Here is a 27076-nt window from a genome sequence, read left to right as displayed (position 1 = left end):
TCACAGAGTCTGCAGGATGAAGACAGGAAGCACAAACTCTCAGTGATTAAAGCAGGGACGAGTCTCCACAGAGCAGAGAGCTGAACTCAGATCAGCCTCTGCTCCTCTTACATAATCACTAATCTGTGCTCCGCTTATCTCTCTGCTGCTGCTTCACCATCATGATGGTGATGGTGATGATGTCATCACCATCACCATCATCATCACCACCATCACCATCATCATCGATGATGATGTCATCATCACCATCATCACCATCATCTTTCCCTCCACATCATACATTTCTTACATCACACTATTTTCTTGTTTTACAAAATAAGACTTTTATCTTTTCAGATTTTCACATTTCACAGCTTTTAGCAAATACTGATATTGAACAGCTAAAATAAATAACCAGTAATATTATATTCTAGACTTTGAAGAAGAAATAGAATTGTGAGCAGAAGACGTTTGACTTGATCCTCCATTTTGTCTTCTTCTCCTTCATCTTTCTTTTCTTCTTTCATCTTCTTCTCCTTCTTCATCTTTCTTTACTTTTTGTTTTTCACCTTCTTCTTCATCTTTCTTTTCTTCTTCTTTTTCAACTTCTTCTTCATCTTTCTTTTCTTCTTTTTTATCTTCTTCTTCTCCTTCTTCATCTTTTTTGTCTTCTTCTGGTTTTTGTTCATCATCTTCTTCTTCATCTTTTTCTTCTTCATCATCTTTTTCTTCTTCTTCTCCTTCTGGTGTAAAGTAACTGAGTACATTCAGAAGTATTTGTACTTTCCTTGAGTAATTCCGTTCAGTTACCACTACTGCGCTACAGTACAGAGAGAAATATTGTCCTTATACCATCAGTGATACATCTCATTTCATATTTAAAGTAATTATACAATATCTAATCTACACATAAACTACTATGGATAATAACAACAATAATAACAACAATAACAATAATAATAATAATAATAATAATAATAAAACACCGTTACAGTACAAACACGTTACTGTACAAACACGTTACAGTACAAACACGTTACAGTACAAACACGTTACAGTACAAACACGTTACTGTATAAACACGTTACTGTACAAACACGTTACAGTACAAACACGTTACTGTATAAACACGTTACAGTACAAACACGTTACAGTATAAACACGTTACTGTATAAACACGTTACAGTACAAACACGTTACAGTATAAACACGTTACAGTACAAACACGTTACAGGCTGATAACGTCTCCGGTCAGTCTCGCGAGCTGATGCCGCTTCACCATGGGAACGGAGCCGCTGGAACAAAAGGCTCGCGGCGGAACGAGAACAACGGAAAAAGAGAAAAACTGAGGAATTAAAGTGAGTTCGTGCTCATTCAGACCACCGGGGCTGCTCTGGGACCCACGGAAACTTCCCGGTAACGGTACCGGACAGAACTAACAGACAGTAAGTTAGCTAACGTTTAGTTTCTTACCGCGGGAAAGTTGTGTCGTCCTCCTCCTCCTCCTCTTCCTCCTCCGGACTGCTCCGGTTCGTCTTCACGGCTCCTCCATGAATGTTTCCAGGAGCTCCGGACGGTCCGCCGTTAACCCGCCGACATGAACGAGAGTAACGGAGCAGGCTGGCACCGACCGACAACCGGCTGAAGCCCCCGGTAACACACAGACACACTTCCGGTCAAACCTTTCACAATAAAGGCGTATAACGCACATGTCATGTACTGCTCAGACGTTTCCGGTGTAAAATCAGTTTGTTTAAACACAAATTATTCTACAGTTAAATTATTTTGTTTTTAATAACTGTGATTTGGTTTTAATTAGAGATCAATAAAGATATTGACCTGCTCTATTCTATAACTGCTCTGATAGAGTGCTGTCTTGGCCAGGTGTCCTTCGACAAACAAATTGTATTCTTTGCGACTTCCTGGTTAATTGAAGGTTAAATACATTTAGAGCAGCATTTTATATATATATATATATATATATATATATATATATATATATATATATATATATATATATATATATACATCCATGAATCTTAAAGTTAGAATAGTTAATTTCTCCAGTTTAATATACATTAATTATCTGCTTTTTTGTGTATGTGTTTGTTTGTTTAGGAAACTGTATTAGTTCATAAAAAAACATTTGCACAGGTAACAAAGCACAACATGTGTCAGCATCAATTATTCTTTAGATGTAAATTACTGAGATTAAAAGAAACAAAACAACAAAAATGTATTTATGAACGAAGGAACAGAACAACACAAACACATTAATCTACATTGAGAAGAGAATTGGGGGAAATGTAGTTTATGTTTATGTCGGCCTGCTGACATTTAATATAAATGTATCTGAACTGCTGCTGCTGTAACCAGCACCTCACATAGAAGTCAAAAAATACGCACTAAAATATGTTTTTACTTCAGAAAGCAACTAAATTAAATCACTTTACTAGTAATGTATGGACTAAAGCTGTGTCCCTGTAATTACTAACAAAACAGTCATATTTTTCTATCATTTTAACAAATACGCAGACAGAGCATCCTTTCTTTACATGAATGATATCTTAACTTTAAGTTAAATTCAAGATAAACTATAATCTTTATGACATTCTAAATATCATGGTTGTATTTAGAAACAGCAGCCAACAGACTCAAGTGATGAAGAGTTAAATCATAATGAAGTGTAAATGATGATGTCGTTTTATTTTGAATATTCTCCTCACTTCCGGTCTCCGTGTGTCTCTGTGACGTGTTGACGACGCTCAGAGTAAAACAGTGAACAGCTGCAGTGAGGAGACGAGCCGCTGGAGGGCGCTGCTGCCCAGACACAGTCATCATGTTTACTGCAGGTCGTGTACCTGCACAGGTGGATTCATATTCATATATCACATATAATTATATAGTTCAGAGGAAGTGTGTAATTTTGTGTAATATATCATATGTGTATAGGAGTTAATTCTATTCTATTCTATTTCTTTACTATTGTTATTGTTTTTTTAAATATTATTGTCCTTTTGCTGCTGTGGCAGACAAATGTCCCTGTTTGTGGGACAATAAAGGAACACTGATTCTGATTCTGATAAAAACATGTCTGTTAGTTTAATTTACAGAACGAGACACATTCCTCAAAGACATCAATGATTCTTCTGATCTCACCAAAAACAACTGCACAGGAAATGTTGTTCAATCAGCTAACAGTAGAGACAAACAATCAGCCAATCAGCTCACAGGCACCAGGCATTTATCGCCTATTAAAAACAAAAATGACCATAAATTAACAGGTTACATTTCAGATGTGGTCCAGATGTTTTAAGTCTTCTAAAACAATACATTGAACATCTTTGTGGTTTGGACGGTTAATTAGAATAAAGAGAACGTTCACACACAGGTTTAATTTGACCTCAACGAAACAAAGCTGATGCTGATGATGTGTTAACCTGAGGAGGAGGGCAGTTTTAAAACTGTTATAAAACTGTTCAATAACAGTTTTATAACTGTAACTGTTCAATAACAGTTTTATAACACTTTAATAACGTTATAAAACGGTTACTAAACTTTATAAAGTTTAATAACAGTTTAATAAAACTTATTAAAGTGTTATAAAGTTGTATAACTGTTTAATTACAGTTTGATAACATAAAACTGTTATAAAGTTTTAAAGTTTAATAACAGTTTAAAAACAGTTTAATAACAGTTTAGTAACAGTTTAGTAATAGTTTTATAACAGTTTTTAAGTTATTATTAGTTATTTTTATAACTGTTTAATAACGTTTGATAAGTTATACAACTGTTCTAAAGTTTTATAACACTTTATAAAACTGTTATTAAACTGTCATAAAACTGATATAAAGTTTAATAACAGTTATAAACTGTTATTAAACTGTTATTAAACTGTTAAACTGATATAAAACTGATATAAAGTTTAATAACAGTTATAAACTGTTATTAAACTGTTATTAAACTGTTAAACTGATATAAAACTGATATAAAGTTTAATAACAGTTATAAACTGTTATTAAACTGTTATTAAACTGTTATAAAACTGATATAAAGTTTTATAACAGTGATGTAAGATGAACTAATGTTGAGTCAGCTGGTTCTCGCTGGTTCTCTCAAGTGAAAACCACACATCACATGTGAAACCTTGATTTTAAACTATGATTATGAAACAAGTGATGTAAGTCATCAACGACGGCGGAGACGGCGTGATTACAGTTTTTATTCAATATAACACGTTGTGATCACTTGTTTTTCTTCACATTTCATTATTCTGTCTTTCACTTGTTTGTTTTTTAACAAACTTTCACTTTAATGTGTTTAATCTGTCAGATTTTAATAGTGGAGCTTTTAACAAAACGTAAACTTTATCAGAGAGTTTTCACTTTTCCTACAGCTTGAAGGCAGCAGACGCGCCCCGCCTCCTCGTATAAAGCTGAGCTGTGATTGGCGGAGAGCTCGTGTCACCAGAGAAGGAGGAAGCCTGAGCAGAGACTGGAGCTGTGAGTCAGCCGCAAGATTTAAAAGACGTGCAGACGATTTATTAATTAAAAGTTTCTACCTGCTGCGGGTGAGTTCACTTCCTGTTCGTGTTGTTAGACACGTGACTGCCGACTGACGTCACACAGCGGGTCACTACTGTTGTGTTGAAGCAACAGGACAAGGAAAGGTAGTTTAGTAACCTGTTAACCTGTTAACCCGTTCACCTGTCCACTGATGGTGTTTATATGAGACGGTGATATTCCTGCTGTTACTGTGTGTGTGTGTGTGTGTGTGTGTGCGCGTGTGCGTGCGTGTGTGTGTGTGTGTGTGTGTGTGTGCGCGTGCGTACGAGCTGCTGCAGATGTTAAAGGTTCATTTGAACTCTTTATAAATATAATCCGCAGCAATGCATCATGGTCTATAAGATCATCACATTAATGATTTGATGACTCAGGTCAAACTGACTGACGTCATTAAAGTGTAGCTCTGTTGTTGTGTAACATCTGACGTCATTTCAGTTCAGCATCATCATGAGAGGGAGCTATCTGATTATGCTAAGCTAACTGGTCTTATTCAGTCAGGTTGTGAGTGTTGGTCGTCTGATATGAGACGATGTGAGACTTTTATTTCTAGATTATAACACAGAACAACACACCTGAAGTGATTTATCATCATGTATTGATAAAGACTTTACGTAAACAAATCTCTGTTTTTAACAATCATCCACAGATTGTAGAACACTGCAGATTGAATTTATTTAAATTAAATTCATAACTTTAAATGTTATCAGGTCCAAAACATCTTTGTCAGCCAATAGAATCACTCTGCTGGTGTCAGGTGGTGTCTGTGTCTCGTCAGCAGCAACAGGCGCGGAGTTTACAGTTTGTGGAAAAAAATCAAAATTGAAAAACAAAATGAAGTGTGTGTGTGTGTGTGTGTGTGTGTGTGTGTCCACACAGAGATGGGGGGTCAGGTGTCGTCAGTAGAGGGCGTCCATGTGGTCGTAGTCGGCGGCGGGTTCGGCGGCATCGCGGCGGCGCAGCAGCTGAAGTCTCGAGGACTCAGTTTCACTCTGATCGACATGAGAGACGCTTTTCATCACAACGTGGCGGCGCTGCGAGCGTCTGTTCTGCCCGGTGACACAAACGGCTGACACTAACGTTTTAGTTTGTTTGATGAAAATCTTTTTGAAAAGTTTTACTTTATTTCTTTGAATTTAGCTTTTTTATTTCATTATTTCTAACTTCATTTAATATTTTTGATTCGTTGTTTTATAAGATTCACTTTTCTTTGTGATCATTTAATTTTAGATTATTTCTTATTCTTTTTCAAATATTTAGTTTGTTTCTGTTCCAGATCTTTTAGAGCAAAAACATTTGTGTCATTTTCTCGATATTTAAAATGTTAAATGATTTTTCTCATGTGTTTCTGAATATTTCATAGATCTGTTGTTATTGTTGTTATCTTTGATACACAAGATGTTAAAAATAAAACGAAAAAAATCAATTTTTTAAAGAAAATATACATTTAACAAAAAAATAGTCATTATTATTATTCTAATGTTTATAGTAACTGTAATAAAAGAGATTGTGATGTGTTTTGCTGCTGTTTTGAATGGAGCTCAGACAGATGAAACAGACCGTGACCTCTGACCTCTGACCTCTGACCCGGGTCGTCCCGCAGGCTTCGCCAGGAGGACCTTCATCCCGTACGCTGAGACGTTTGTAGACAGTTTTGTTCAAGGTCGAGTGGAGCGGGTCGACACCGACACGCAGACGGTGGTCCTGCAGGGAGGGAGGGTGAGACGACACCGAGCCTGTCCTCTGTCATCTGTAACAGAACTGTGATCACTAAAGATCGTCACTGTCCCGTTTGTTCCTCTGCTGCAGGAGATCCAGTACACACACCTCATCCTGTGTACTGGTACTGATGGAGCGTTCCCCGGGAAGTTCAACACCGTGGCCTCGTACCAGACCGCCGTCCAAAAGTACGAGGACTTCATCCAGCAGGTAGGACGACGAGACCAGTGCTGAGGGTTCTGCTGAGGTCCACCGGCATCAGTCTAACCTGTGTGTGTGTGTGTCTGTGTGTCTGTGTTGTGTGTGTGTGTGTGTGTGTGTGTGTGTGTGTGTGTTGTGTGTGTGTGTGTGTGTGTGTGTGTGTGTCTGTGTGTGTGTGTGTGTGTGTTCAGGTCCAGGCTGCAGACTCAGTGTTGGTGGTTGGAGGAGGGTCGACCGGTGTGGAGATGGCTGCTGAGCTCAAGACGGAGTATCCAGACAAGAAGGTGACGGCTGACTGAGACTGAACTCAGTTCTCCTCATGTTCTCCTCATGTGTTCTTCATATGGTTTATATATGTTTTTCTCGTGGTCAGGTGGTTCTGATCCACTCCAGAACCGCGCTGGCTGACCCAGAGCTGCTGCCCGCCGTCAGACAGCAGGCCAAAGAGGTTCTGCTGGAGAAAGGAGTGGAGCTGCTGCTGGGTACGATCGCCTCGATTATACCTGCAGACAGCTGTTTGCTCTGACCCGGTTCTGTCTGGCTAACCTTGCTGTGTGTTTCAGGTCAGAAGGTGTCGAACCTGTCGGACCTGCAGCTGAACGTGACCCGGAGGAACATGGAGGTCACCACCGATACAGGAGACACTCTGAACACAGACCTGATCATCTGCTGCACCGGAACCAAGGTCAACTGTGCTGCCTACCAGTCCAGCTTCTGTACGCGCACACACACACACACACACACACACACACAGAGACACACACACACACACACACACACACACACAGACACACAGAGACCACACACACACACCACACGCACACACACACACACACACACACACACACACAGAGACACACACACACACACACACACACACACACACACACACAGAGACACACACACACACACACCACACACACACACACACACACCACACCCCATTGATCAGTCACTGATCACAGATCTGTGTGTCTGACAGCGGGCTCTCTGGCTGCTAACGGAGCTCTGCAGGTGAACGATCACCTGCAAGTCGACGGTTTCTCCAATGTGTTCGCCGTGGGCGACTGTGCCAACGTCAACGAGCCCAAGATGGCGTATCATGCTGGACTGCACGCCGCTGTCGCCGTTAGCAACATTGCAAACAGTCTGAGCGGGAAGAAGCTGACCTCATATCACCCAGGTACACACACACACACACACACACACACACACACACACCTGTCTGTGTTACTGGTTGAATGATGGCGTTTCTGGTTGCTAGGTAACGTCACCATGCTGCTGGCGATGGGCCGTGACGACGGTGTGGGTCAGTTTAACGGGTGGCAGTTGCCTCGTTTCCTCGTCGCTCTGGGGAAGAGTCGAGATCTGCTGGTGTGGAAGAGCTGGAGGGAGATGGAGCAGAAACAACCCTGACACACACACACACACACACACACACACACACACACACACACACACACACACACACATACACATACACACACGCACACACACTCTCTCTCTGATTGATGAGGCAGCTCAGTGATCAGATTTCAGATTCTCAGCCTCCAAATAAAGAGACAACTCGATTCAGGACAACATTTGGTGATGTTTGGGACGTTTTCTTCTGTCGTCGTGACAGTCAGCAGGTTTTCATCAGGAGTCGACGTCATCGTCTCGATCAGATCGTCTCCTTCTTCTTGATCTGTGTTGTGGTGCGTTCAGGCGTCGTCCTCCAGCAGCGGTCCTCACACCGTCAACCCTGAACACAACGTTCACGTTTACTCCAGGTTTGCGCTCGTTGCCAAGACAACTGGTGCCTTGATCTGTTTGATACCAACTTCAGTAAAAAAAAAAAAAGTGATTCATGTTGTTAATAGACCGGTCACAGTGACATCACAGTGACATCACAGTGACATCACTGTGAGGTGACATCACAGTGAGGTGATGTCACTACAGGCGTTACTTCCAGGTGGAAGACATGGAGACGTAGAGTCAGCAGATGTTTATTACTGATGTGGGTTTCCTCTGTAAAGTTTGAAGATCCGGTCCGACCCGTCTGATGGTTCTGCTCTGATTATTCCATGTTTGTCTGCCTCTTTGAGAACATGTGGACGAGATGTGGAATGTTTCAGTGTGGATGGAGATTTGAGCTGAAAGCATCAGTGAAGAGTTTGGAGCTGAAAATGTGAGATTTAACGTTCCAACGTTTAAATAAATGTTAAATATTTAATAAAGTCTGAAAGAAATCAGAATCCTGAATGGAAGGAAAGAATTAATGACCAACAAGAAGATGAAGCTCAGATGTATAAAACACATTCTTTATTGTATTTTCACAAACAGTAAAACATGTTGATGTGAACTCATTCATCAACAGCAGAATGAGTTCAGTGTGTTCATACAGGAAACCATCTTCATCTTCATCATCACTTCTTTTTTTCACCATCACACACTGAAATCAAACAGACGGACGAGCAGCTGCAAGAACAAACGTACAAAATGTTAAATATTCACCAGGTGATTTAAATAAAGTCACAACATTCAGTGGAACAACACGAGTTGGAGACGCTCCGGCCGCCGACCGGCTGCCATCATCCGTCACATCAATAAATAAAGGTTTTCTGTCTCAGCTGGAAGTTTGTGAACAGATGAGTGATTAAACCCTGAACTGAACCTGGTCTCTGATTTTTATCTTCATCTTCTCATCTTCACACATTTGACTGAAAACTTTGGTGCAGATTTAAACAAAACAAACTATTTCCTGTTTTCTTCAGACAGTTAAAGACGTCTTTGTTTTACAATCCATCTAAAGAATGAACATAAAAAAGTGTTCAGCTGTAAATATCTGAGTGAATCGAACCTGAAGAGGTGAAATACTGATGGACCTCTGAAAGCTGGAGGAACAGCAGCGTCAGCTCAGGTCAGTCTGACATCAAACCTCCACGTCTGAAACATCAAGAGCTCAACAGGCTCGAGTCCTTCTTTAAAATCACCTCATGTAACAACAAAAACTAAGAAACACCGTCTGTCAGCATCTCCGCCTCCTGATTGGCTCCTCAGCGACATGAATGGAGGTGTGTGTGCAGGTGAAACCAGTGAAACCAGTTCAGCGATGAGCAGAGCTGCTGGAATGTGACGCTGAGGCAGAAACTAAATAGCTGACGAACACGTGGACTGAAAACACTGAACTAACTGATAAAACCTTTTTTAATCTGAACAATAAATAAAAATTAACGTTTGTGTTAAAACTGATCATCAGCTGATCGACTGAGCTGCAGAGCTTCCTGAGAAAAAGGCACATGTCGTTCTGTTTGTCCTGAACCATGAAAACATTCAAACATTAAAGTCTCTGTTGTAAAATGTAGCAGCTTCAGTCTCAGTCAGAGGACGACAAATCTCCCACAATCCCCTGCAGGAGCGTCTCTACTCAGTCTTGCTGGTCTTGCTCTGGCGCCGCAGGTACGTCTGGTAGAAGAAGTTGGAGAAGAGCAGCAGGTAGCTCAGGTACATGAGCGCCGCCCAGGTGATGTTGTCGAGTCGTGACGGACAGTCTCCGTGCTGCATCCAGCGGAACACCAGCCAGCTGACGGCCACGCCCATCCCCATCTGAGCGATCTGCGCGCTGGTGATGAGCACGGCGAAGGGCCGCGGCACGCGCAGGCCGGCGGCGCGCGCCGCGTAGTAGCTGTACATGAGCGCGTGCACGGTGTAGTTCATGGTCATGAACCAGCCGCCGCCGGCCACCATGTCTTTGTAGGAGTACCAGGAGTACAGCAGCACGGTGATGTGGTGGTACCAGTGCAGGAACAGCAGCTTCTGCTTCCTCAGCACGATGAACGCCGTGTCGCCTGACAGACCAGAACCAGCGATCGTTAGTGACACAGTGTGACGTCAGACAGGTACAGGTGTAGAATAATAAGTGTTATTGCTTTGCTTTAGTTTTATTTTGAAGGATGATTCCATGTTCTTTGGACTTCCTGTATTCTGAACTTACTTTGTTTACAACAGAAACATAAAAGGTTCATCAATTCACAGCGATGCAAATAAAATCATTAGTGTTTCTAATAACTGACAGGTTCAAACCGTCAGAGTTCAACAGACACCTGCTGCTCGGCTACAGGTGGGTTTACCTGTGGATCACAGTTTAAATGAATCAAATATAAACTGACCGAGTTCTGGAGCTTTGCTCAGGACGAAGGCGTACGCCCAGAACTTGCTGACGGGTCCGTTGTAGAAGCTCTGGTCACAGATGGAGCGTCTGAAGCCGCTGTTGCTCAGGACGTGAAACATGTAGCTGCCCGTCCTCAGCGCACCGATGATGCTGCACAGAAAACCACAGAAGAAGAAAGGCTGTCAGACAACATCAACAGCTGATCAATGTTATCTTTTACTCAGCTGGGCTCCAGAGAAGACGGAGAACACGACTGAGCTGCAGGTTCAGTTACCTCAAATATGAGACAACAACTACAGAACAAGATGACAGCGACCACTCAGGTGTTCTTGGTACATTAGGTCACCAACTCATTTCCCTGTTGTACAGAACAGAACCTGAATGCAACACGAGTCTGAGATGTCCTACAGAGGCCACCGTACAGAGGGTCAACCTGATCAAACCGCATCAGGACGAACATTTTATTTTTACATCAGAGAAGTGAACATTTCCATTTTGAGTCGTGTTGAAACCAAAACTGTCTTCAGCACTCGCTGATCCGACCGACCGGCTCAGGTTGATCTGCTCAGTCAGCAGAAATCCACCAATCAGAGACGTCTCCTCACCAACCTGCTGCTCAACTGACCCGTCAGCTGACATCAGAGCGCTTCTCACCGTCAGGACGCTAACAGTCCGTGTGAGGACGAGTCCAACGGTTCAGAGCAGCGGCATGTTGGTGAAGGAGACAGGTGAGTCAACAGCTGGTCGCTCAGAGACAAAACAAACACACCTGAGCTTGTTTATCTGCACCTGTGACAGACAGCTCGTCACCATGGAAACCACAAGTCAAACCAGAATCTCCTGTTCCATCAGAACCTCTCCACTGGAGCTGCTAGTGCTCTGTGACATCACAGACCGCCTCCACCACACTGTGACATCACAGACCGCCTCCACCACACTGTGACATCACAGACCGCCTCCAACACACTGTGACATCACAGACCGCCCCTGGTTACCATGGAGACAGAGGAGGTTAAAGGTCACCAGCACCGCCTCTGACAGCGTGGACATTTGCGACTGAAGTTGAGTCGGACTCAAACTCAGGACTTTACTTCCTGTGTGACAGACTGCACAGGGTGGACAGAATAACAGAAACAGCTCCGCCGTGACCCGCCTGGTTTCAGGTCTAAACTGTTAAAAGTGACTGATGGCATCAGAGTAGTCGTCCGTCAGCAGGTCGAGTCGGTATCGACGCTGTGACAGTTTGTGTTTCAGGTGTGTCGTTACCTGAAGAGAGCGAGGCTGAGCGACCAGAGGACGAGCGGCCGCCGCAGGTTCATCTTCGGTCGAGGCTTCATGTAGTGCTGACCGCCAAACACCAGGGCGGCGTACAGAGCGCTGAACACAAAGGACTTACTCCTGCAAACACACACACACACACACACACTCAGGTCAAGACATCATCATCATCATCATCATCTGTTCCATTTGCTGTGAATTAAAAAAAATTATCTCAACTAAATTAGCCTAAAATAAAACAAGAACAAAGTGTTAGCTTCGACGTTAGCCCGCTGGAGAAGCTAACACTATATTTTTGTTATATATCAAAGAACAAATGATTGATTGAGAAAATAATCTGCAGATTAAATGATAATGGACATAAATAATAATCAGTTGCTGCTCAAATCACTAAGTTTCTGTAATTTAAATATTACATTGATCAACTGAAGCTGATTGTAGGCTCATGACTGAACTGGGCTCACACACTGTATTCATTAACTGTCGCCTGGCAACAACTACATCTGTCCGGTTCAGCCGGTGTGCAGTCAGAGTACACACCTGAGACACACCTGTCAGTCTCAGTCAGCCCACATCACGTGTGACTCTTTATTATTTACATCATTATAAAATAAAACTTTTATTTATGACTGATGTTAACTGTTAAATATGTGACGTGGTTTTATACCGACACGTATTCGATCATCATTTATACAGAAACACAGTGTGGCTGTAAAGTTTTCCACGACAGTTTCCGGTACATACTTCAACACTTCATCATCTCTGCGGGTGGAGGCTGTAAACTGGAAAACCCGGATTTAAACTACAGAAACAGCTCTGTGACGTCACAGTTCCGGTGACACACCTGTAATCCACCTGTAGGCTCCACATTTATATAACACTGACATTACTCACATTCCTTTCAGCGTGTTGTAATTCCGAGACTACCTCATGTCACTCCTCAAATCTGTACACTTAAGGCTCCACCAAATCCCGTTCACAGATTATTCAATTTAAGGTTCTCTCTTCTCTCTACTTGTGTCAAACATCTTGCAACCTAAGTTAATTTGGTTTCTGAATAATTAACATCAGCTTCTTTGTTCGGCATAAACAGAACACACTGTATGTATTCATTTATGTTAATTCCAACGGATCCATTAGATAAGTGAATGGCTCATCTCTCTGTCCTCTGCCGCCCCCCACGCTTCCGATCGCTCGCTGAGGAGCAGTTTAGTATCGAGCAAACCGGTTAAAGTGACTGAAACATGAAATGGGTCTATGCCGAAACAAAGGCTGGATCTCACTTATCCCGAAACTGTATTCATACAGATTTCAAACAGCCGGCACCTTTAACAACAACACGGCATTTTCTAAAGTGGAGGAAATTTTAACGGAATTCGGAATTCTCATCCCGACAGATTGACGAGACTTGAATCAAAACTCAGACTGACACACACACACACACAGACACACACACACACACACACACACACACACACACACACACACACACACACACACACACACACAGTTTGTTCTCTCACCAGTTCGCCTGCATCCACTCGATCGCTCCTCTCTCGTCGAAGCGTCGCTCGAAGCTGTACTCAGCCAGCGGCAGGACGAAGTCCGTCCGGTTCAGCAGCAGCACGTCCATGTGTGGTACCGGTCAGAATATATGCAGTCAGGACAGCAGTGTGATCAGTGTGATCAGTGTGAGCAGCGTCTCCTCCGCGTCTCCTCCCGCAGTCTGTCCGCTCACCTGCTTCCGTCCTAATTAAAGCCTATTAGCAGGGGGCGGGGCTTCAGGGAGACACCTGATGGCTGCTGGTCGTTTATATAACAGGTTTGTTGTCATGTTCACTGTGATGCCCCAGAGGAAACGAACATTGTAAAAGAGATCTCAGTAGTGTCTCATTCATTTCTCCTAGACAACTATGAGACTGTGAGACCAAAGTGAGGCTGTGGCTGATTTCTCCTGTTTCTCAGTTGTTTCTCCTGAGAAACAGCTGCAGAAAATCTCAACTTGGGCTCCTGTAAGTTTCAAAGGAGATCTCATCAAGCTCTCAGTGAAGTTTCAGAATGTCTCCCCAGTGCTGGAAAGGAGCAAGGTTTAAGCTGTAAAGTCTCAAGTCTCACCTGTTGCTGCTAAGGAATTTTAGGAGAAACAAATGAGAAATGTTTGAGACCAAAAAAGACGACGACGAGACTGAAATGAGAACTCTCATTGAGCTTTGAGCAGTAAAACTTTCCTCTGGGGCTGTTTCTGTACTGCAGATCAATAGAAGACAAACAGTGACATTCACAACAATCAGTATAAATGCAGTGCAGGATGAAAACAGAGAGGTGGAGGTGATTCAGAGAGTTCACTCAGGAACATCTGCTGATCTGTGCAGAGAATACATCTGACAAATAAAATGTCCAAGAAAATCAATCAGTCAGTCATCTTCATCGTCTGCTCTCATAAAAACACAACAACAGGGAACATATCTGTATTCTTCTATTCTTGGGTTTGGCAGCTTTAATTTAAAATATACGTTTAAAATATGCATGCACAATTATTAAAGGAAAAATGAAATAATACAAACATGAGGACAAAATAACAAGAAGTAGAGAGTCAAGTACAAGTACCTCACATCTGTTCTTCAGTGCAGTAGGTGAGTAAATGTACTTAGTTACTTTCAACACACTGAATGTAAACTGACTGAACGTTTCCTCGTTCTGCAGGTGGAGTCAGTGTGTCTAAGAGCTGGTCTCAGATCTGGCCCCAGAACCGGTCTCAGAGCTGGTCTCAGTCCCAGAACCGGTCTAAGAGCTGGTCTCAGAGCTGGTCTCAGAACCGGTCTCAGAGCTGGTCTCAGAGCTGGTCTCAGAACCGGTCTCAGAACCGGTCTCAGAGCTGATCTCAGAACCGGTCTCAGAACCGGTCTCAGAACCGGTCTCAGAGCTGGTCTCAGAGCTGGTCTCAGAACCGGTCTCAAAGCTGGTCTCAGAGCTGGTCTCAGAGCTGGTCTCAGAACCGGTCTCAGATCTGGTCTCAGAGCTGGTCTCAGAACCGGTCTCAGAGCTGGTCTCAGATCTGGTCTCAGTCCCAGAACCGGTCTCGGGTATCAGGTTGTTTCATCTATAAACATTGTTGTGGATTTGTTTAGTTTAACTTCTCTTATACTTGTAATAGAGTACTTTTACTCTGTGGTGTTGATACTCTGTGTTCTTCTTCCACCTCTGCTCAGAGTTCAGGTGGGCAGAACCTGCTGGTCACGACCTGAAACTGCACCTGAACACAAAGGTCCGATTCTGTATCTGCGGCAGCATCGTGTTCACACTGAACCTGGATCAGTTGTCTCAGTCCTGCCATGACAAATGTATTGATAAATATAAAAGTTAAAATCACCTGTAAAGTCTTATTCTTACTGAAAGGCTCTTCTACGAGTGTTTGAATTATTAGATTAATATCTTAATAATATTTTAATTAAACTGAACTTTATTCTTGACACTGAACCTAAGTTCTGCCCGGCTGTACTTGACGTACGTGTTTTTATAGTTTAATCATCCATTTAATATTAGTTTTATCCCTCTTTAAGTTTATTTTTAATTATGTTATTCTTGTATTTTTGTGTTTATTGTGAAGCACTTTGTAATGCTGGTTTGATAAGTGCTGTACAAACAAACTTATTAATTTTATCATTATGATTATTAAAACACATTCTCACAAAATAATCTTTATTTTCAACAAATCAACAAACTTGTATCTTATTTTAAGGTGATTAATCACAAGATAAGCAGCTACAGACTGCTTCACCCGGGGTACAGAGGAAGGTTACTGCAGGTCATTCAGATTCATACACTGAGTCTGTTTATTTTCAAACACTGTATTTATTTATGCATCCAACTTTTGCTTTTTGCCTCCTGTATATAAAATGCAGTCTAAAGTCATAAACTACAGCTGTAACTAATATTTCAAGGATTGAATCAGTAAGTATTAATATTCTAAGATTTGATTGTGATAATTTATTAGTAAAGTTATAATTTTTCAAGTCAAGTCTCACAAATTGATTTATAACAGATAAATGTTCACTATACGATGTGTGTGCGTGCGTGCGTGCGTGTGTGTGTGTGTGTCTCTACACGCCTCTCTGTTGTGTTTGAGTCTTCCGGTTGGTCCGGTCTGACGTCTCCTTACGTTGCCGTTACGTCACTAGAACGATGCGGAAGTCGAAGTCACCGTGGAGAAGGTAAACTAATGTCAAGCATCCGCCTGGAAATAAGAAAAAGCTCCAGAGAGCAGAACAGAGACGAAGAGGAGCCGAAGAGGAGGCCGAGCCCGGCGGACCTTCACCTCCTGCTGCACTTTCACCCACCGGCATGTAACGTAACTTAGCTAGCCGTTACTCTGTCAGTTACCCGTAACATCTGCCTGCTCCGTGGTCGTTACCGACACCGTTACCGTCAAATGGACCCACCGGGCGGCTCAGAGTCCACGTCGGTGCTGCTGCGGTTCTGCACGGGTCACTAGAACGCTGCAACCGCCACTACATCCCGCTCTGTCCTGACGGTAAGTGACAGACATGCGGACCTCCTTTGACAAACATCTCATTTTAACATTTCTTGTGATATTACCTAAAGTATACAAATACCTGAACATAGCTGATGGGCTTTTTCGGTTTATTAGCATCACCTCGTGAATTCGGCTCACATATTACTCCAACAAACAGTCGTTTCTGTTAGTAAAAGCTCTACTTTCACAACCCTCCATCTGTTAACGATTGTCCTTTCAAAATTACGGTCCACCCTGCTGAGCGGTGCCAGCAGCAGAGCGAGTCTCTTGGAAAAGTCGACATTTGAGGGAAGGCAGGGCGTCTGGGTCTATTATAAACACGCCGTTTTGAAAGGCATTGCTGTATGATTTATAAAAGGTTCTGAGGTTCATATGAGAAGCTGCTTTTTGTGGAGAAAAACCGAGAGGAGCGTTAAACTGACACATTTCTGAAAGGAGTTCAGCCGTGAAGCGAGTCCCGAGAACAGCGGGTGTCGGAGCATGAAAACGCGTCAGAAACGGGTCTTTTTGTCGAACATAAGCCTCTTTACTGTTGAACAAAGTGCGTGTGAGTGTGTTTAATGTCTGGATTTTAGTTTTTTGGGTCAATCTGTGAAGATAAGTGATGAAACGGCCTGAAATGAACCGAGTCCTCCGCGTCCATCAGTCAGGACCAGGATCAGGGATGAGGAAGGTCGAGCAGCCTTTAAAATGTCAGTGATCGGGTCACAGCATCAGTGCTGCCGGCTGATATCACATGTTCATGCTGGTGTAATGTGATGGATCAAACCGTGTCAGAGGACAACAGCCTGGAAGAACTGACCTCATTATTTGTTGTATTAATCCATATATTGATATTTTTCTACTCAATATTTTATCAGTCGGTCTTTAAAATGCTCGGGACATATTACCAGGGCTGAAGTGATGTCATCAAATTACTGCTTTCTAACATTTTATGCGACATTTTTGATTACTGGCAACAATTTTGATGATCAATTACACATTTAAATAACTGATCAGGCAAAAACCACAAAGTGTTTTGGGTTTTGGATGTGGATGGAACCAAACAAACAGCTGAGGATGAGTCTGACTCACTGAACTGAAGTCTGTAGCAGAATCACTGAGACGTTAAAGGATCAGTCTGCTGTTTTATACATTTCAGCAGACGTACAGAAACAAAGCAGCCGTGTGCTCATCAGCTCAACACCACTCGGGTTAAAGTTTGTCACCATCGTCACAATGTCGTCGCTCATCCGCCGTGTTTCAGCACCGTGTGACGTCAACATCATCAACATTTTCTACGAGTGTCTGAGTTGTTATTCTGACTCCAGTCGTGAAATCGTTCTTATGATTATTGGGTCAGAACGTAAACAGAAACACTGAGTGCTCGTGGCAGCAGGACGGTGTGTGTTCAGTGTGGCTCACTGACGAGTTTTAATGGAGGACATGAGACTGACGTGTTAAATTTGAGGAAAATGATCTCATATAGATAAATGTGGAGGAGTTAAAACGTCACATCAACGTAAATACAGACACAGTACAGATGAACTGTCTGTCCAAGGAGTACCTGAATGCAGCATTTCTAGATTCATGCGCTGCTGAAAATAGTCCCCAATCCTGTGTTTTTAAAGATTAACATGTTGAGAAGGAACCGATGAGACAAAGTGTTGAGAGGCTTCTGTAACAGACGGATCCTTTAACTTCTCAGCGTTTGTGTCTTTGACTTTTCTCATGTTTGATGCAACAAATAGAATCTAAGTGACTCATAAACATGTTTCAGTGTTTTGTTGTGTTTGGGCAGAAGCCAAAATCTTTTATATTTATATTCACGTTTGTTTATGTCAAAAGATGACGACATTAATCCATGAAGAGAATCTTGAAGAATAAACTAAACTTCAGGGCTCTGATGGAACAAATCTGACAGTCCCCTTCGTCTACGTACGAAAAGTCCACACGACACCTCGATAAACCTGAACTCTTTATTGCAACACCAGATCAAGAGGTACAGAACAATTTTCCAGCACCAAAGTTATTTAACTCATGACAGCAGGAGGTTAGAAAACAGAGACGAGGTCTGTTCTCACGAGACCGTCAGAACAAACAACAGTCACGGTCACGTCCTCACGAATATTACACATTCATTATAAATCAGACTTTAAATATATTACATGAAACCCTGAACTCACCACGTTACTGTGAATATGAACTGTGGATAACTCAGCCTGTAAATAGTATAAATCCACATTAATAACAGTTTTATCAATTCATTGATCATTACTCCAACATCAAACAAACTGAATTCAGACTCCTACAAGTGTGAAAATGTGATGACGAGATGATGTCGACACTGTCGACTCTGTCAGGACACGATGGACATGTTTTAAAACCTTCATGTTCAACTTTTAGACTTCAGGAGTTTGAACTGAAACAGTTTTCTGGCTTTTTTTTTGGCTTAATGGAGAAAAAGCAGCTGACAAGTGACAGGAAACAGAGAGGGAGGACACAGCCTCTGTGCATGGAGGACACAGCCTCTGTACATGGAGGACACAGCCTCTGTACATGGAGGACACAGCCTCTGTACATGGAGGAGACAGCCTCTGTACATGGAGGAGACAGCCTCTGTACATGGAGGAGACAGCCTCTGTACATGGAGGAGACAGCCTCTGTAGATGGAGGACACAGTCTCTGTACATGGAGGACACAGCCTCTGTACATGGAGGACACAGCCTCTGTACATGGAGGACACAGCCTCTGTACATGGAGGACACAGCCTCTGTACATGGAGGACACAGCCTCTGTACATGGAGGACACAGCCTCTGTACATGGAGGACACAGCCTCTGTACATGGAGGACACAGCTTCTGTACATGGAGGACACAGCCTCTGTACATGGAGCCTCTGTGGATGGAGGACAGCCTCCTTATGCAGTGACTAGGGAGCAGAATGAGTGGGTGATTTCAGACACAGCCATGGTGTTTATTGAGAAGAAGAAGAAGAAGAAGAAGAAGAAGAGACAGTTGTGTTGCTTTAATTTGATCTGATCTTCTTCTCTCCTTTCAGACTTCCTGTTGGCAGCCGTCCTGTTTGACTCCGCCTCCAGGAACTTAGGTACTGCACCCCAAACACACACACACACACACACACCCTGTACCACACACACAGATACACACACACACACACACACACACACACACACACACACACACCCTGTACCACACACACACACACACACACACACTCATGCAGAAGTTCTCAGAATATATTTAATGTGCAGAAATGATCACATTGGATTTGAGTTTAACATAAATACGTTAATGTTACGTGTTGGATGAACAATGTGCAGTTCTGTCAGCTGATAACTGATATGAGAAGAGACGATGTTCCTTTATTGATCCCTGCTGGTGAAATTCAGTCATCACAGCAGCTGAAGAGAGCAAACAGCAGACGATACAGACTGGAGTGTCAGTAATACATAACCATCATATACATTTACCATAATCAGTCTGATGCATCTGTCTGGTGCTGATTTGTCCTCTCAGGAGGCTGGAACTGTCTTCATTAACACAAAATGGAGGAAACTAATGATCTGAGTTGAAAATGTGAAACCAATCAGACGGTTTGAGATCCGACAGGAGGTCAGAGGCCTCAGGACAGCAGAGACGCTGACTTTTGATTCACAGCTTGAGAGTAAAGAGAGAAAACAGATCTGATGACAGTCTGTTGGTGAGAAGTCAGTCTGGTTATTTTCTCCACCTGGAACTGGAACAAATTATAAACCTGATCTAGATTCACATCGTCGCACGTTAGCTGACCAGGGATCAGCCAGAATCTCATCAATCTAAGCAGCAGATGAAGCGGTGAACTCATCCAGAGAAACACTCAGCGTCACTATTTTCTGAAGGAGAAGAAGAAGAAACAGGAAGCAGGAGAAGCTGCAGAGACTCCGGTGAGAACACGTTCAGATCTGATCGCTGAGATTATGTTTATTTTACAGGTCTGCACATTAAAATATGTTACGTGTCTTTAATATCACCCCACAGCTGACACAGTGACTGAGAGAGAAAGATCTTCACTGACTGTAAACAAACTACAGAACAGTTTATACTGCTTTGTTTATATGTGGCGGACCCTGCCACCTTATATACCATGTTGTAAATGTTAAAACTTTTACTCTCTTCTCTAAACCACACAGACAGTGAAGTAACCACATACACTCGTCTGTTAGTGTGTTGTGACATCACTGTTGTGACATCACTGTTGGGGGCGTGTTCAACAGAGTTCACTGTGTTTTATTGTTTTTAATCGGTCTGTCTCTAACTCTGTGTTTGTCCTTTACCACAGGTCCAGTGTGCTGGTACTGGACGGGTCTGAACCTCTGACCCCACCCTCACACACACACACACACACACACACACACACACACACACACACACACACACACACACACACACACACACACACACACACACTAATCAGCTGTGTGTGTGTGCTGCCATCTGTCAGTGTGGCTCATCATTGGCTGACGGAGGCAGGTCTGCAGGCAGCAGGGGATGTGATTGGCTGGCAGGCTGCCCAGAAGAAGGGGCGGGGACATCAGCTGATTGATTGAGATCGGAAGTGGAGGAGGAGATGGGGGAGGGGGAGGAAGAGGAAGAGGAGGGGTGAGGGGGAGGAAGAGGTGGGCTGAGGAGGAGGAAGAGGAGGAGCCGGAGGAGGAGAAGCTGAGGAGTCTGTAAATCCAAGATGAGCCGGCTCTGCTGCAGACAACAAGTGTTCCAGGAGAGAGAGAGGACGATCGAACGAGGTTACTCCATAACACAGAGAGCGAGAGAGGGACGGGACGAGCGAGGCAGAGGAGGTTACCACGGCAACTCAGGAGACGTCGCTGCAGCGGCGGCGAGGACAGCAGGAGGACACACAGGTAAGGTTACAGCACATGTCTGCATACGTGTGGCTTCATAAGTGTGTGTGTGTGTGTGTGTGTGTGTGTGTGTGTGTGCGTGTGTGTGTGTGTGGATTGAGCAGTGCATGCTGGGAGGGGGGGTTGTTGGGGGAATCCTATTAGCAGAGTCCAGGAAAAGTAGGGCTAACTGTGTGCTTATCAGTCTCTCACACACACACACACACACACACACACACACACACACCTGCAGAGTGACTTCAGGATGTTCTTCATATTTTCTCTGTGAGGGTTTGAATGAAGTTCAGTTTGCAGCTGACTCAGTGGTTCGTCTTTTAGTGACGTGTCTGTAAACTGAGAGCAGAGTTCAACATGTGATAAAACTCAGCCGACAAGTTTCACCGACCGAAACTATCAGCTGATTAACTGATCGGACTTTAAAGGAACAGTTCTGCCATATGTGTAAAATCTGCCCTCCTCTCCTCCTCCTGATGATATAAAGTGAAGTACCTCAAATTGTACTTGATTAAAAGTACCTAAAATTCCATCATTGCTATTAACTGATATTTGATAGACTAAACATGAATTTATTAATTGATAAAATGATAAACGGATGAATCTATAGTGGGAACAGTGATGTAAAGAAACCTGCTCAGAGGTTAAAACCAGTGGATTTGTTAATGGAGTCTGGTTTCCCACAATGCAACAGTCAGCAGAACTGGAAGAGTTTAAAGTTTTCCTTCTTCCATGTAATATTGATCCGTTAGATTCATCTGGAGTCTCCTGTGGAGGAATAAAACCAACAAAACAATCTGAGCAGCAAAAAGACTAGAAACAAGTTGTTTTTGTTGACAGACGTCGTCCAGGAACAACAAAAGATAGAAACAGTATTTATAATCAGAGCAGACAGAAAATGATCAGCAGTGTTAAAGTGGCTGAAAGGTTAAAGAAGGGAAGTGTGTAATCTGTAGTTCTAGTGTTGTGAAGTGGGTCGAAGTCACTCCCACAGGAATCTGTCCTGATGCGTCTCAGCTGTTTGTGACTCGACTCTCTCTGATTGGTCGCAGTTTATAGATGTTTTCATTTTCTCAGTTACCTCTCTTCCTCTCTCTGCCTCTGCCCCGGTTACTCATGTCCTACATTTCCCAGAATCCCTTCTGCCAGCCCAGGTCAGGCTGGTTCAGATCAGTTTACAGTGAAGCAAGTGAAGAAGAGCGAGCAGTGTGTTGTTCCTGGTGTTGTCAGTGTAAACAGGAAGTGACTGATCCTCGTCTGATGTAAACAGACGTGACCAGATGTGAACAGATGTTCTCCACACTGAGAGAAAGATGATTTCATGAAGTAAACAACACATTTCTCTGATGGTTCCACAGTTATCAGCAAACATTCGGTCTGCACTTTGACTTCATTTATTACATTCCTGTTTGCTAGCTGAGGTTCACAGTGAAGCTCACAGAATCACATCCGGCTCCTTTTTGAAGGTCATCAGATTAAATTAGGCGTGACGGTGATGAGGACTGATGTGTGAGCAGCTAAACTCAATCAACACTGAGAGACTCGTTACAGGGTCGGCCCGGTCCGACGGCTCGGCTGCATCTTCCTCTTCTGCTCTGATTTTTTTTTTAACAGAATATAAAGCAGAAAGAGATGTTGGGGAGATTCCCAGTCATGGATATTTTCAGTCTTTTGTTAAACGTTAAACAAAAGACTGTTTAACGTTTAAACAGTCTGACTGCCTCAGTACTTATTTTTGTTATAGTTCAACTAATATCCAGCATCTGTCAGGCTCTAATATTTTATTAAACACTGATTCATTCTGATAAATGTAGTAAAACAAAACTAGGCTAACATGTTTTTGTTCTCCTGTTACGTCCCTCCAGTTTGTCTCAATGATCGTCTGTATTATTTGGTGGTTTGAAGCTGGTTGAAGATTCGTCAGATCCACGAGTCCTTCGGTTGGCGCTAGTGTGTGAATCAGTGAATAACTAGCCCCATTCACACTGCCGTCTGCATGCGGGGATCCTGCACCAATTCTCCACCTCCTCCTCTGTGTGAAAGTTTCAGATGTGGCGAGGGGTGAAATTTCACTCCGGCGCTGATCCGCTTCTTGAGGTAGTATCAGGGCCGTGTTATTGTTGAACCGAACCAGTGAGAACGGATAAGCCAGCGGCGCGGAGCGAGGGCGTATCGATCATGCAGTCTGATAACTGCACAGCTCCTTCACTCAGCTAAATACAGAGAAATGTCCCACAAAGCAACGTTACAGATCCAGACAACTGTAACTGTCTTTGGAAGCTTATATGAGGAAAAAATACCACAGCTGTACGTGGAGAAGTGTCTGTCCTCATGTCTGTCCTCCTGTCTGTCCTCCTGTCTGTCCTCCTGTCTGTCCTCCGTCTGTCCTCCCGTCTGTCCTCCTGTCTGTCTTCCCGTCTGCCCTCCTGTCTGTCCTTCTGTCTGTCCTCCTGTCTGTCCTCCCGCCCGTCCTCCTGTCTGTCCTCCTGTCTGTCCTCCTGTCTGTCCTCCTGTCTGTCCTCCCGTCTGTCCTCCCGCCCGTCCTCCTGTCTGTCCTCCTGTCTGTCCTTCTGTCTGTCCTCCTGTCTGTCCTCCCGCCCGTCCTCCTGTCTGTCCTCCTGTCTGTCCTCCTGTCTGTCCTCCTGTCTGTCCTCCCGTCTGTCCTCCCGTCTGTCCTCCCGTCTGTCCTCCTGTCTGTCCTCCCGCCCGTCCTACCAATTCTTCGTCACATTTCTGGCCAAAAAACAGCGTCTGTCACCGGCAAAAAACTTTAACTCACTGAGTGTTTGTGATGAAAATAATTCTCAGCGACCGCCAGCCCTCCTGACCGAGAGTCGCAGTGAGAGAGTCAGACAGCTTCCAGTTTAAAAAACGTAACTTTGTCACTTTCCAGGATGTTTGGTGGGTCAGGATCTCAATCACTACACATTATAACAGCATCCATATGATTATAAACTGTCAGCAGGTTTAGATTGACAGGAGGACACCTGGGGAACACCTCGAAAACTCACCGACGTCATCATCATGACGTGGACCGTCACACTTTTTAGGGGCCGCAGCGCCGGCTGTCTGTGTGAATTACACAGCAGTTTGTCTTTAAGGCGGAGCTGCTTCACTCTGTGTGAACAAACAATGGTGGAGAATTGACGAACCGCTGCTGCAGAGATAATGCGGCGCTGCTGTGTAAAAAGGGCTGCTGATGGTGGAGGCTGCCATGCAAGAACAGCACATCAGGAGCAGTCTGGGCTTCAGGATCTTGCCCAAAGACACTTTGACATACAAACCAGGGGAATCGAACCAGCGACCTATATATATATATAATTGTGTATATATATATATATATATATAATATATATTATGATATATAATTTCATTATATATATATAATTTAATTATATATATATAATGAAACTTCTTTTGGTTCAGTTTGTTAATATTTCAGATGAAATGCTGGAAATAGTTAAAGTACACTGAAGCACTGACACAAAGAGAATGAAACATAAATCGCCTCATAGTTTTACACTTTGAGCTGTGTGTGTGTGTGTGTGTGTGTGTGTGTGTGTGTGTGTGTGTGCGTGTGTGTGTGTGTGTGTGGTGTTTTCATGTGACTTCAGTCTCCTCATGATCTAAACCGCTGACCTCCTTCTGAGGACGATTTCTGCAGTTTTACTGTAAATCCTTGAATAGACGGGCAGTGAGACTCGGAGGGAAACTGTAGACAGAGAGCCGACGGCAGAGAGCAGAAATAGAGCAGATCAACCACGAACAGAGTGTGAGGTAGGTCAGATTTACTGACTGATGAAGAAAAGACTTAAACTGTCGGATGTGAGAGTTTTTGTTGGTTTAACCTGCAGATCAGACGCTCGTGCGACGGCTGTTCTCACCTGAACTCCAAGCTGCTTTCCTCTTCTATTAATAGACGAATCAAACTGTGTGACTTGGCGCCTGCTCGCCACACGTTAATGCTGCCATGTTGGAGGATGGCTGAAGACATGAATGGACATGTCATTACCGAGGCATCTGACCTTTTCAGAGGACACAAAGCCTCTTTAAAGACTTTCACATTCACAGATTAATTTCCACTTTAGTTCATTTACAGACGGGTGACAGTTGACAGTAGAACCTCACCTCAGTGCTCATGGTGAGCCACAGACTGCAGATCTGCACAGGAGGGATCAACGGCTCCTTTATGAAGATTTTCACTTATTTAGTGTTTTGAAGTTGGTGGAGTAGAGGACTGTTAAATGTGTCTCACAGGTGTTCAGCCACTGAAACAACCTGAAGACCTCATAACTTCTGTAAGCACCCCTAGAACTCAGTTGGTGGGTATTGTTTAAAATCAGTATCTTTACCTTGACTTCAATAACGTTCCTAAATGAGACCAATTTTGTGAAATTGTTTTAACAAAGCATCACATGACACGTACATGCGTTGAGAAGGCCTCAGGACAGCCAATCACCACATGCTGATGAATTGACATTTGTTTGATACTCTATAGACTCGAGGCAAATCGACCGGTGCCATAAGTATAACGTATGATACCCAGCAGATTCTCCACAGTGACACTGAAAGGACTCCTACAACATCCTGTGGGGAACACACAGAATATTCAATGGTCATTAGAACCTCTTAGAGCATTTTAAAGTACTCCTGATCCTTCTCAGTGTCCACTCCAACTTAAAGCACCTCTAGAACATATTTAACAACTCCAAAGTGCCTTAGTGACAACAAGAACCTTTTTGAATGACATGTAAAAAACCCTTGGGGCAAACTAGAACCTCCAAAAGGACCAATGAAACCAAGAAGTTATGCAACTTATGTCAGTGGATCTGTACCAAGATCCGTCCAAGATAATTCAGACCGATTAAGAGGATCCAGTTGTCTAGAACCTTGTAAATGACTCTTGATCCTCCTTTGTGACCACGACAACATCTTAAAGAACCCCTAGAACTTGTTTAGATTCTCTTTATAATGTACGAGTTGATTCGGGGGTCTAGGCTTTATCATGACCACGCCTGCAACGAACACTGTATTTGGTCTTGGTTCCTATTGATCATTCATCGTCACTGTGCTGCTTTTATTCTGAACTTCCGGGAGATACTCTGTCAAACTGTTTGAAAGATCTGCATTGAACTAAATTCACCAGATCTCTGACACTGGACAGACGATGCTCTGGATGTGAATGGAGTGTTTGAACTGAAAGCTTTGACTGAACAAAGTCCTCGTCTAGTCCAGGTTTGCTCAAAACTTTCTCAAAAACTCAACAAACTTTCTTCAAAACTGAAACTGATTTAATGAGCATCTATTCCCACATTTAAACTTCTTTAACACTACAGATGTGGCAGTACGCTGTTTGACTTGACTTCTGTCTCTGATAAATAAAACATGAGAGGTCTTAGATTTCTGATTGTGGCTGTTCGCTCTGGTCAGAGGACTCTAGCTGACCTACATAGGAGGGTCACAGAGGACATGAAGTGTCGAGGGTCAAACTTGATCATTGTCCACAAGTTTTAAGGCTCGTTGGGTGGAAAGCCTGATTTAGTTACACTGAGAACATGAGAATGACCTTTATTGTTGTAACTTTGCAAGTACTCAAGAGACAACTACATTTTGCCACCTCTTACTTATCAGCCACAGCAGATTATTTTACATGCAAGGCCCTGCAACAAATCTAACAACACAAACCTGTATGTGTTTGGATGTGAGACTAAATGACCTGAGAAGCTGTGAGTGCCTGGACTTTGATTGTATGTCAC

At 43.2% G+C, this 27076-nt stretch overlaps 4 protein-coding genes and 1 long non-coding RNA gene across 20 annotated transcripts in view; 3 read left to right on the top strand and 2 right to left on the bottom strand.

The window, feature by feature from the left end:
- Nucleotides 1-1581, bottom strand: part of LOC115596664 (ninein-like protein) — a 3204-nt gene extending 1623 nt beyond the window's left edge. Inside the window, exon 1 of one of the 2 annotated variants that reach the window (XM_030441940.1) lies at nucleotides 1453-1581. The gene's annotated coding sequence lies outside the window, so the exon portion shown is untranslated. Of the gene's footprint in view, nucleotides 171-1452 lie in introns of those variants that run through there. The other variant, XM_030441941.1, reaches the window with a different exon arrangement.
- aifm2 (AIF family member 2) lies at nucleotides 1225-9116 on the top strand. Of its 12 annotated transcripts, none has more exons than XM_030441917.1 (12): nucleotides 1503-1632; nucleotides 2749-2848; nucleotides 4376-4549; nucleotides 5421-5597; nucleotides 6145-6260; nucleotides 6351-6470; nucleotides 6653-6745; nucleotides 6835-6943; nucleotides 7025-7177; nucleotides 7444-7644; nucleotides 7726-7907; nucleotides 7962-9116. In XM_030441917.1, exons 4-11 carry the CDS (start codon nucleotides 5423-5425, stop codon nucleotides 7875-7877), a joined length of 1119 nt encoding a protein of 372 aa, XP_030297777.1. In that variant the 5' UTR covers nucleotides 1503-1632; nucleotides 2749-2848; nucleotides 4376-4549; nucleotides 5421-5422; the 3' UTR covers nucleotides 7878-7907; nucleotides 7962-9116. The 12 variants fall into 12 exon arrangements, with proteins under 12 accessions (XP_030297779.1, XP_030297771.1, XP_030297778.1 ...); XM_030441915.1 differs by having other exon boundaries at nucleotides 7726-7911; nucleotides 7950-9116; XM_030441912.1 differs by having other exon boundaries at nucleotides 7726-7915; nucleotides 7950-9116.
- On the bottom strand, nucleotides 8744-13640 carry LOC115596657 (elongation of very long chain fatty acids protein 6-like). Its single transcript, XM_030441931.1, has 4 exons — nucleotides 13416-13640; nucleotides 11881-12012; nucleotides 10613-10764; nucleotides 8744-10291 (listed from the first exon to the last, which is right to left on the bottom strand). The coding sequence occupies exons 1-4, from the start codon at nucleotides 13523-13525 to the stop codon at nucleotides 9867-9869; spliced, it is 819 nt and encodes a 272-aa protein (XP_030297791.1). The 5' UTR covers nucleotides 13526-13640; the 3' UTR covers nucleotides 8744-9866.
- A 2387-nt stretch (nucleotides 13641-16027) lies between these two features.
- LOC115596668 (uncharacterized) lies at nucleotides 16028-21023 on the top strand. Its single transcript, XR_003986936.1, has 3 exons — nucleotides 16028-16423; nucleotides 19466-19513; nucleotides 20747-21023. It is a non-coding gene; the product is annotated as an uncharacterized LOC115596668 (long non-coding RNA).
- Nucleotides 21024-21082: 59 nt separating this feature from the next.
- The window catches only part of LOC115596635 (uncharacterized), a 41636-nt gene continuing 35642 nt past the window's right edge, over nucleotides 21083-27076 (top strand). For all 4 annotated transcript variants that reach the window (XM_030441881.1, XM_030441880.1, XM_030441879.1 and 1 more), the window contains exon 1: nucleotides 21083-21326. The gene's annotated coding sequence lies outside the window, so the exon portion shown is untranslated. The remainder of the gene's footprint in view (nucleotides 21327-27076) is intronic.

Source organism: Sparus aurata, chromosome 15 (assembly GCF_900880675.1).
Source record: "Sparus aurata chromosome 15, fSpaAur1.1, whole genome shotgun sequence".
Classification (NCBI taxonomy): domain Eukaryota; kingdom Metazoa; phylum Chordata; class Actinopteri; order Spariformes; family Sparidae; genus Sparus; species Sparus aurata.
This window is presented reverse-complemented; position numbering and strand designations above follow the sequence as displayed.

Coding starts and splice junctions, on each gene's coding strand:
- aifm2 (XM_030441919.1), top strand. CDS start 5,423: ATGGGGGGTCAGGTGTCGTCAGTAGAGGGCGTCCATGTGGTCGTAGTC. Junction 6,746..6,834: donor CGGAGTATCCAGACAAGAAG/GTGACGGCTGAC, acceptor TCTCGTGGTCAG/GTGGTTCTGATCCACTCCAG. Junction 7,178..7,443: donor TGCCTACCAGTCCAGCTTCT/GTACGCGCACAC, acceptor TGTGTCTGACAG/CGGGCTCTCTGGCTGCTAAC.
- LOC115596657 (XM_030441931.1), bottom strand. CDS start 13,525: ATGGACGTGCTGCTGCTGAACCGGACGGACTTCGTCCTGCCGCTGGCT. Junction 10,765..11,880: donor CTCAGCCTCGCTCTCTTCAG/GTAACGACACAC, acceptor TTTTCTGTGCAG/CATCATCGGTGCGCTGAGGA. Junction 10,292..10,612: donor GAGCAAAGCTCCAGAACTCG/GTCAGTTTATAT, acceptor CTGGTCTGTCAG/GCGACACGGCGTTCATCGTG.